Source organism: Procambarus clarkii, chromosome 94 (genome assembly GCF_040958095.1).
Source record: "Procambarus clarkii isolate CNS0578487 chromosome 94, FALCON_Pclarkii_2.0, whole genome shotgun sequence".
Lineage (NCBI taxonomy): Eukaryota > Metazoa > Arthropoda > Malacostraca > Decapoda > Cambaridae > Procambarus > Procambarus clarkii.
Window position 1 is genome coordinate 13180492 of NC_091243.1, and position 11195 is coordinate 13191686.

At 37.8% G+C, this 11195-nt stretch overlaps 1 protein-coding gene across 4 annotated transcripts; it reads left to right on the plus strand.

Annotated features, from left to right (window-relative positions):
- Positions 1 to 891: 891 nt before the first annotated feature.
- On the plus strand, positions 892 to 9264 carry Prx2 (Peroxiredoxin 2). 4 transcript variants are annotated; one of them, XM_045729655.2, is made up of 5 exons: positions 892 to 998; positions 6236 to 6513; positions 7171 to 7333; positions 7636 to 7726; positions 8991 to 9264. In XM_045729655.2, the coding sequence occupies exons 2-5, from the start codon at positions 6257 to 6259 to the stop codon at positions 9074 to 9076; spliced, it is 597 nt and encodes a 198-aa protein (XP_045585611.2). In that variant the 5' UTR covers positions 892 to 998; positions 6236 to 6256; the 3' UTR covers positions 9077 to 9264. The 4 variants fall into 4 exon arrangements, with proteins under 4 accessions (XP_045585611.2, XP_045585612.2, XP_045585613.2 ...); XM_045729656.2 differs by having other exon boundaries at positions 897 to 1012; XM_045729657.2 differs by lacking the exon at positions 892 to 998 and adding an exon at positions 1205 to 1329.
- Positions 9265 to 11195: the final 1931 nt, after the last annotated feature.

An 11195-nucleotide genomic window follows, 5' to 3' on the forward strand; every position in this document is an offset into this window, starting at 1 on the left:
CTTTTCGTAACTTTTGTGTTTGTTTACTTTAAAAGACGTTCGTGTTCTTTGTCGAATATAATTTTGAAGTTGTGGATGGCGGTGGCTTCCACAACTTCTTCTTTTAGCTCAATACAGAAGAAAAGATTGCATGAGGCCACTATGCAAGCTTGCCCTTACTATGAATGGTCCTCAGGTATACTCAAGAAATTAAAACTCTCGTAATTGGACAAGAAATATCGGAGAAATAATCACATATACAAAACACTCTCAGGAAATAGATATGAAAAACAAGGACATTGCTTGACAAGGGGTACAGCAGCAAGGGGCAAAGGGAGGAGCTAAGCACACGAATTATATTGGCAATAAGTAGACATTAGTGTTTACTGTCTAACTTATTTAGTATTAGAGCATAAAATAAATAGTATGTGATAATTAAAGTGGAGATAGACACCATAATTTAAAGTGCAGTTAGACAAGCGGGATTCCGGGAGCTAAAGCTTTCAAGTCATTTAGATGAACACATGAATAGATAACACTTAACAAAGCTATCAATGTTCTCTAGCATCCCAAATTCTAATCTTCATGTATAAGCATGTGACTACACATTCTGCAGGTATAGGGTATAGGAAGTGCCGTGGTAGTGTGGTTGGTAATTAATACGTGGTCGGAAGGTTGTGCTAGGTGGGGGTAGGGAAGGGGTGTAGTCTGGTAGGTGGGGTGTGTTAGGGGGGATTTGTCCGTTATGAAAGGGAAGAAGTGTTCCCTGACTGGTGTCCTCGTGGAGGAGAGGGCTCGTCTTGAAGATGTTAAGAAACTCTTCAGTATTCCCGGATGTTAGGGCCGGACGATTCAATTGGGGGATTTGGCATGCTTTGGGCAGGAGGAGGGGTGGAGTGGGGGGTGGTAGGTGGGGGTAATGGTGGTAGGGAAGGTGGGGTTGTGGCTGGTGGTGGCGGCGCCTCCCACCACCACTCCCGCCCAGGCTGCAGGTCCGCGCACTACTCCTCTCTCACAACGTTAGTGTCTCCTGGTAAAAAAATAGTAACGTTTCATTTGACTTATTTTAATAATGTATTTGTTATTAGTTAGTAGGTGGAGATGGTTAGTTATGGTGGGAGGCCATTGTGTGATGTTTGACATTAATTAGAGTTGATACCCGAGGGTGGCGGGTGGGTGAGGACCCGCCGCCGGGTTCCCGCCTTATTGATCCTTCTTGGTCTCTACCAGTCACTCTCTCACCTCTCCCCGCATTACTCACACCTCGCACTAACTCTCACATTACGGACTAACATTACGGAGTTTGTAATCATCCTGAGGTGACACGGTGGCAATAGGGTGGTACTAGGGGTAAGGCCTTTGTGGGTGGGTGGCGTTGTCCCCGGACAACTAAGGGTTGTGCCAGGTGATTGTAACTAACCTAGTACCACAAGTGGTGGCACTAAGTGGGCAGAGTTTCTGCAATATTACTGGTGATGTGTAGTGTGGGTGGCGGCGGCAGGAGCCCTGAGGCCATAACCGGCTCTTACACAACCCGCCCGGGAAGTTTGCCGCCTCTACTGGAGCCCGGCCTCTACCTGGCCTCTACATGGCCTCCTACAGGTCTCCTCGGTCACTATTCGACAAGATTTGTCCTCTAGTCTGACAATTTTGACGTTAAAATAGTATCTTGGCTTAAAACTATTCTTAATTTTACTGTTAAACGTAAAATTAGTGCTTAACATTGTTGAAGGAAGCCTTAACTTTTCAGGTTAGCTAGTGTAAAAAATGGATCATATCAAGGAAGTGGTTTTAACCACTTCACTAAAATACTTGTGCAGTAAGGATAGTGGTACTAATGAAACTAAAGTGGCTGAAAAGAATTGTGTAACTGCCACAAATTTGAGTGGGAGGGGGTGGATGGTTTTTAAATATTTGTATTAAAACTTAAACTACTGTACCCTGTGATAATTGCTGAAATGTTTATAGTACCAAAATTTTATCAAATTTGTTAATTGATTTAACTAGGGGTAGGTTTATAAATGTAAAACTTACTTTTTATTTAAAAGGAAAGTGGGTGAGGGGAACTGCCGGAAAGACCCCTGGGTAATGTGGTACTGTAATGTTAAAGCCGCTCTATGTAGATTTGATGTAGCTATGTTTGCTATATACAGTAGTCACAAAGTTGCATTATAGTGCAACTTGAGGGGTGCCTATACTGTACTTTGCAATGTGGAACAGAATCTCTGGAAGAGGTACTTTAATTTTAACTTGATAATTGGAGGATGTGGTAATGATCCAGCATTGATTTTTAAATATCCATCGTACCCGAAACATACTGGGCCATCTGAAAATGGTTATTCAAAGGTTAAGATGCTGTATCCAGCTATTCTGCTAAACTAATAATCAAAGAATATTAAGATTTCTAGCTTTTAGAAATGCTAGTTGTGTAATGGAACGTTCATCATGTGTTAATTTTTAGAAAGTGATGTGGTCTAAATTTCTATCATGGCCAGGGAGGACTGACTTGTGCACCAGTCTTTTTAGCTTTTCCCCCCTGTGAACCCAACAGTACAGTAATTGGATGCCTGGCAAAGTGTTGGCTGGTTGTTCAAAGATCATGGGCAAAGCCTATTATGAGCAATTGGATGAGAGCTCTTGGCCTGCTAAAAAAAAAACAAAGCAGTCTGTTCCTGTACCCACGTGTTAACAAAGGTTGAGGTACAGTTGAAAAGTGGCTTTTTTCCCAACTGCCAAGACTTCACCTCCTTTAATTTTTTTCATTCCTCTTCAGTTCTGTAACCATGTATATTAATCTGGCAGTTAATATACCCACTCACGAGAACCAGAGATGTAAAAGATGGCAAGGTGGTATTTGAAGGCCAGAAATGGCTATGCTATGTATCTAGCCATATTCATTAGTCAAATAATCTGTACTGCTACTGGGAAAATTTCTTTTGGGGGGGAGATGTTCTATGGCTAAAGATACTTGCCTAAAAACTTAAAATTTAAATTTGTATTTAAAATCTAAATTGGGTGATTTAACACCAGATGTGGCCTTTTTATTTGAGTATTAATTGTAGCTACATAAATATGAAATCTTTGTATGAACTAAACTTTGCTACCAGTACGTATTGTATACCTAATGCTGTGTAACTAGATCTTCAAATATTAAATGTACAATACAATGTAGATTAGTCATTTGTACCGCTTGCTCAAATACTATTAAACTACAGTAAGCCATGACATTTAGTTACTATATTGGTAAATCCATAAATGCCTATAAACTTTGTATCTACCACAATAATGTAGATTTGTAGCATTGAAGGGTTCTGTAAGTAACTAACCTTACTGTAAACAAGGGGGGTGGAAAAATGAAATTCTGCATAGAATGCATATGGTTAGTTTAAAAAAAAAAAATGAATTAGGAAAGGGGTCCAGATAAGTATACTGTACTGTAATTGCTGTACTTTAGGGGATTACAGATTATTTATGTTGGCACTTAAACTGCTGGCTAAAAGTTTAATTTCAAAGGAACCACATTTTCTTATTGTGGCATGTAACACTCTGAAGCCTTTAAAAATTCTTAACTTTCCAAATAGGAAGTTTATTTTTAAATTAGACTTTGAAGATAAACCTGCAATAGTAATCTAGGTTAAACAGAATGATGTAATCACTAAAGTGAAAGATTCTTTTAGTTGCTAGGCATTAAGCACTGATAATCTGTTAAAAGTAATATCTAAATACCAGTAATGTTGACCAGACCACACTGAAAGATGAAGAAACGACGACGTTTCAGTCAATCTTATGCCATTATAGTCTCGTCTAGTGTGGTTTGGTCAACACTTCAGCCACGTTCTTGACTTTATCTGCATCCAAATAGTTTTCTAGCGTTCCCCAAACCTACAGAACTTTAGCACATTGTCTATCAACTTGAACCACTTTTTAGTGAAGGCCACTTCTTGCAAGGTTAGCATTAGATTCCAGATAGCCCAAGTGGTTGAGCACAGTTAGTCAGTCCTTGCAGCCAAACTGTCCTTTGAATTCTCTTGAAGTTATACTGGCTTGGCAGTTGCGTTTTATTACCTTTGCCTATTGCACACTTGTACCTTTTCCAATGCTGCCTACAGAATGGGTTTGGGGTGCATAAAAGCCTCTAAAGCTGATGTGCCCGAGATATCTCCATATTGGCAGAACCAAGTTTGTGAACCTCAATGTCTTGAGCAAGTATGTTTGAAGATGTAACTTGTCTACAGATGTTCTGTGTACTGTACTGATTTTTTTTATTGCAAGTCACATACCTGGTTTCTATTTAATGGTCTAAAACTGCAAAAAATAGGCAGTTGCACACCCTCACTGTGATGTTAGTCTTGATACTTGCATATGAAAAAAAAAATAGCTTTATTTTAAGCTGTCGCATTGTTTATTTGAACTTCACCATTTTGAAGAGTAATTTTAAATAGCTTGACAATAATTTCATCCAATTGTCGTCTTGAAATTATTGGAGCTTGAAAGTTGCACATTACTTAAAACATAATTTTAATTTTTCTTGAATGACACTTCTGTTTTTGGTGACATTAATTCTAATAAACCTAATTCATTGTAGTAGTAAGTAAAGGGTTTTAAAAAATCTTTCCAGGCTTTTACAAAAATTTACAAACTGCCACTATTAAAGTACCACACCACTTATTTAAGAACTAAAGTTTATCAGTTGTTAAATCTGCACTTGTGATAGTTTTTTTTAGTTTAGTTACAATTAATGTAATTAGACTATAGCATGTCAAATGTTGGTCCTCATAGCATGGTGTGAAGATGCACAACTCGCAGGTTTGTAGAGTTTGCAGAATTTGGTCACTATTTGATTAATGTCTTGCACATCACCATTGTGAAAGTAAGATGGTAAACTTTAGACCTTGACTACTGTATTTCATTTAAAACTTGTACAAACTTGACTAAGGTTTTAGTAACAGGTGTAAGATATAAAACTACATGAAGCCAATGGAAACTATAAATTATAAAAGTCTGTGGCAGGAGGTATGGTGTAGACCTTCCCACTAGTGATTAATTCTAGTGTGCATTATTCCCTTCAGAATTAAGACAAATTAACCATGCTACAAAGTAACTTAAATAAGATTAACCTGCTTTGTCTCTTTGGTTGTGTGCAGCTGTACTCTCAATGCCAACTTGGCATTGTGTAGCTTTGCACTGTATGCCTTGGTTTCCAGCCCAGGTAGCGACTTCCTTATTGTTGGATAATAAGACAATGGGTTCCTGGGCACAGCACCTAGGTTAGCATTTTTTGGTAGGTTTTCAGTGTTTAAAATAAAGGCCCTAAATTAGGATTGCTACTTTAACAGAAAAGGCAACACTAAACCATGCTAAAATAATGGCATTAATTCATAAGGTGAGACTATCCCAGTGTATGCCCATATGCCCCTTCAGTCCTGAAGGCATTCTCAGGATAGCCTCTATCTATAATGGTGATTGTCATGCATAGAATAACATTATTGCTGGTAGTGGCAAACAATGCTCAAACATATTGGAAACTGTTCCTCTAAATTAAAATTTTCCATGACTTGTGTGATGAGCAAAGATGGAAGAATTGCTTATTGCAAATGGTTAAACCATTAAAAATGCTACAAATGCATTACAAATGCCAAACAAATTAAACCATTACAAATGCAAACCAGTACAAATGCTTCTAGTTGTGTATGTATATCTACTTTATTGCATAAAAATAAATTTACATGCATGCCATGTTTCCACCCTACATCAACCTTCACCACAGCAATTTGTTTAAACTGGTTAACTGCTGCTGCTTGTCAAATGTCTACCTCAGTCTACCCTAAATTACCAACATTAACCAATCTAAGTCATCTTGTCAAACATGCTTGTTCAATGCCAGAAATTATTAATTATTTGGGTAGGAGGCTCAGATGACTTCTATTACTGTACAGTACTTCGGGTGGCTTTCGCTAAAGCCCACATGGCAATTTCCATCTGTCCCTTCAAAGGATGCACTCTGGACTACAGTAATAGCATTGTGGTAAAATGGTCATTGATGTGACTACCTTTATCTACCAGGGGGTATTAGAGGGGCCTGTTGGTTGATCTGGCCCTGGCTGTACAAATATCTACTTTGGTAAATTTCTTTAATGGCATTACATTAGCTTAAAATTAAAATTGGCTTTCCCATTTATCCTTTGACACCAACTTTTATTGCACAATGAATTTTGCCTGTGTAGATTTTTAATTTATAAAAACTTTAATTCCACAGGCTTTGCAGCGAAAGTTAATAATGAGTAACCAAGTACCTGCTATTGGCAAGCCTGCACCTGTCTTCAAAGGCACTGCAGTTGTGGATGGTGCTTTCAAAGAAATTTCACTAGAAGACTACGCAGGCAAATATGTCGTCTTGTTCTTCTATCCACTTGACTTCACCTTTGTCTGCCCCACAGAAATTATTGCCTTCTCGGACAGGGTAGAAGAATTTCGTAATATTGGTTGTGAAGTGGTGGCGTGTTCTACTGACTCTCATTTTTCTCACTTGGCATGGTATGTATCTTGGCACTGTTGATAGATTTATGTACAAAAATTGTAGAGGGCCTGTTGCCAAAATTCCATAACTATATAAAATGTTAAACATCTATTAATGTACAAAGATTTAATCCTCCTTTCCCCCCCCCCATGCCTTTGATCAATTATTGGGAAGGTATAGTTGGCATTATTGAAGATCACTCGTGTTACATACTTAAATAAAAAAAAATACCTGGTGTAGATTCCCGAGTGTCTCGAGCTCTTTATCATATACAGTATACATTTAAAATGGTACGGAGTCGCCCTCTTCATATCACTTCCTAGTGCATTCCATTTACTAATTGCAGACAAAGGTTCTTCCTTGTCTGTAGCTCATTTGGGTACTTGACTTCCACCAGAGTTCCCATGTGTGTGTGTGTACCACCTGTTAAATAATCCAGCCTAGTGGCATACCGCCTTAACTTTGGTCTGGGTGGTAAACAGATAATAGTAGTGCTAGTAGTTGAAGGTTGACTGGATAAGTGTGGAATTGGGTGATGGGGAAATGTCCATGTAGTAAGCCATGGAGGGTGTGGGTGAGGCTTGGTGACAAAATTGTCCCAGGCACCCCATAGAGTACCTAATATGGTAATCTGCTAAAGGGCCATGTAGTGCAGAATTATTTCTTTCCCGCAGGGTTAACACTCCTCGCAAGGAAGGTGGACTGGGAAATATGAACATTCCTATCTTGGCTGACAAATCTATGGAAGTTTCCAAGGCTTATGGAGTCCTTAAAGAGGATGATGGCGTAGCCTTCCGTGGACTTTTCATTATTGATGGCCAGCAAAATCTACGTCAGGCAAGTTATCGTCAAAACATTTACTGTAATGGATGCTTACTGTTTGATACAGGCAGCTTGTGCCATTAACAAGTTAATTAGTAATAACCAATGCACATAAAACTGAATTTAGAGCAATGTGGGCTGGGGGAATAATTTCTTCCCCACGTTAGTATTTTAAATTGACTAGATATAACTTAAGTTTTTTTGATGTTGCCTTTAATTTGATTTACAGTACTTTGAACAGGTCTTGCAGAATGTAATAAATTGTCAAATTAAATTGGGCAGAAACATTTTGCTTAATGTTTTTCTAATGTTTACAGATAACCATAAATGATCTACCAGTGGGACGTGATGTAGATGAAACTTTGCGCCTTGTGCAAGCTTTTCAGTTTGTTGAGGAACATGGGGAAGGTAAGATGGGTGTTAACCCTTGCACTGCTCACCTATTTTCGGCAAAAACGTCTTGGTGCAATTGACAAGGACATATTTTTATTTTTACAAATGTTCAGGTAAATTTAATGTCAAAATGTTTCCAAAGTCAACTATTTCCATTTCAAAACACAAATAGTAATGAAAACATTAAAAAACATTAAAATATAGCCAAATTAAAAAACAAAAAGCACAACTCTTGAGTGCCTAAAGGTGCTTTGCGCAGTGCAGTGGTTAATTGTAGTGCCTCTCCCTGACACTTTAGCATGCCAAAATTTTTATAATTTTGAGAACTAAGCCATAAAATTCAGTGAGCACAAAATAATGTAGTGCATGGGGGTGGCAGCATGAACTGTTTGGGACTGCACGTTAAGTCTCTGTAATAATGCAAGTCATGATGGAGGCATCCTGACCGACTATTGTAGCTAGAAAAATGTAGGTTTTAAATTTATAATTTTATAAAGATTGCAAAGTCTGTTTCCTGGGTTCTCCTAGAAGTGCATGGGCATTGTGACACTAGTGTGAAACAAAATTCAGTTAAAAAAGTGGGATAAGGGTTAGTTTTTGAAAAACAAAATGGTAACACTAAACTACTTGGTGCTGGAAATTCTTCTCCATGGTAATAAAGTAATTATCAAAAGGCACAAAGCTGGATTCCATGGTAAGAAATAATCCTCGGCATGTACTGTAAAAAAGGGGGTGGGGGGGAATAGAATTTTTCTAGTTGCTCTGTATTTTGTAAATTGACATTTCCATTTTATTTAAGACCAATGTCCACTTGACTACTGCAGCCATGTACCTAGTTTAGTTCTTGGGGTTAACTTCCATAACTTGCTATAAATTTCTTGTCATACAACCAAAGCCCAGATACTGGCTTCTGATTTTACCTCGGAAGCAAAATAGTCTGCATTACATGTGCAAAATTGAAGTGTCCTTGACATTACTTTCCTAAAAACTTGGTACTAGACTTAAACCCACTCATGTCTTTGGTATAGATTAGCACTTGTGCTTCTCTCATCATGGTCACACCCTGGAGGCAATGGCCTACACAAACTTGGGCCTATTAGTAGTAATGTGCAGCTTTTATTCCTGCAGTATTTGGAACTGCTGTACAGTGCTTCCTTCTGCAATACAATACTGTAGTTAAAATACCATGTCAATAGTTTAACTATTGTAACTAATTTTAAATTGTAAATATTGTAATTGTAACTACAGGAATTTTAAACCTTAAAATGTTTACTTGCAGTTTGTCCAGCTGGGTGGAAGCCTGGAGCAAAAACTATGAAGGCAGACCCTACTGGCAGCAAGGAATACTTCAGTAGCGAGAATTGAGGGAAATTAAACACGAATGTTTAGCTGCCTTAACATGTCAAAGGTTTCATTACTGGATTTATTTAGTTACCTTTATGGTCTCTTTACATCTAGCTTAAAATATAGTAAGTTATGTTTATGGTTATGCAGGTAACGCCAAATAATAAACTATTTATACCTCGTGTAATAAATTTAATAGTTTCATGGAAGTGGAATTTTATTTTAAATATAACCTACTATTGTAAAGTTAATAAATAACTATTATGGAGCATGTTCAAAACCTTCTTTAGTCTTACACCCCATTCCCTTGCTGTTTGTGTAGTCACTATGGAAATTTCAAACTGGATGGAGATGGGGTAATTTATTAGACTAATAGCATGGCTACTGGCAAGCGCTAGAAAATAATTTTTCATGGACAACACGTATCAAATCTTTGCAGGTGCATTATAACTATTTGTGAAATTTCTCTAAATGGGTTGTTGCCACATAAACATGTTAGACCCTGGGTGGAAATGTAACGAACTGCACTTGAGGGCCTGTTGTGATTACTCGCCTCTTGCAGAATTACATAGATTACCGTATTGCCATTGGTTACCAATTTGGGACGAAATAATTGCAAATGTTCTACCTAAATATCTTTTATTTGAAGTCCTTTTGCTTTAAGTTTTTTATTACTTGTATAAAATCTAACTAGCCTTGCCCATTGTTTTTGATACCTCTTGACAACTGTGTAAAATGTCATGCCTGGGGAAACTGAAATATCTCTGAATTTTACAGGGACAAATGTAACCTTGCTCAATAAGTTTTCCACTTATCATAAGTGGCAGGAGGGCCATAGGAGCAAATGACAATGTAAATGACCCTTACCAATAAGGCCCCCCCCCCCCCCCTATTTTTTCAAATGATTAAAAAGGCAGAAAAGAGTATTAATAAAGAACTACTATGGAGCATCCATAAGTCGGTTCCTATGCATAGCATTGGCCGTCTTGTAGAGAACCGCTAAAAATAATTTATGGTTAGACAACTGGTGCTGGACATTGATCACTCTGGTTAGGTTCAATGTTCCATAGCCTTGAAGGCAGTCTACCTCGAATAACGAAAGTTGGTGCATGAAAATTGCATCACTCTGCATGAAAGTTATAGTAAATGGGCCTTCTGATTACAGTAGTTGCTTCCAATAACTTTCCTAGTCAGCAGAATTTGAACCACTTTCAAATTATCAAGGCACATAACTGGGAAGACCAGCAGCCTGTTGTGGGATATTAAACTCCATCACTCTGTATGCCAATAAGTGACATCAAAGGCATTGTATCTACAATGGGCTTCTATAGAGGGACCTTAGGAACCCATGACAAGATCAGTCGGAATACTCGTTTGAGGTAACAATCGCCTGAATTTCCATCTTAAATACTGGTATACTAAGAGTATAAATGGACAATATTGGAGGTTTACTACCACAGTATGCAAAGGGATTGAAGACTAGTAGATTGCCTCATTGCTCTGTAGTTATAAAGGAAGCTTGCCTAGAAATGTGCAATTTTGTAAACTGGACTTTCACCCATGGTCTTCATGCTTTAAATCATGTGGGCTTGTCTTAGCACAGGAACCTTTTGTTCTTTCACAACTGGGCCTTTATGTAGAAAATTTAAGTGTTGGTATTGCCTTCAATACATTGTGCAGACCCTAGTCCCGTACTTTGTGAACTTCGACCACAGTACTGTATTAATACTTTAGTTAGGAATGCGTGGAAAGGCCAAACCAAACATGGGCTCTCCAGGCTGCTTGGCCTTCTGGATTTTTTTTTTACAATTGGATTAAATTTATAGTTATATTTGGAATATAACTAAATTTGGTATTAAAATGTTCAGACTAGTTCTCTACAGAACAGATGCAATACTATATTATGCATGACACTAATGAAAAGTTATCGGATTTTTTTAAGTGTGTGGATAACATGATTTTGCATCAGAATGCAAAAATAAGTTGGGATATGTATGGCATTATGTCGAGTTACTTCTGCCATTTTAAATTTTTTGCCAAACTTCATTTTTTATTGTTAGAAAAAGAAAACCCTTTAGAACTGTAATAAGAGAACTAAGAAATATCCCACTTAAATGTACAAAAAAAAAGGCAGATTGTA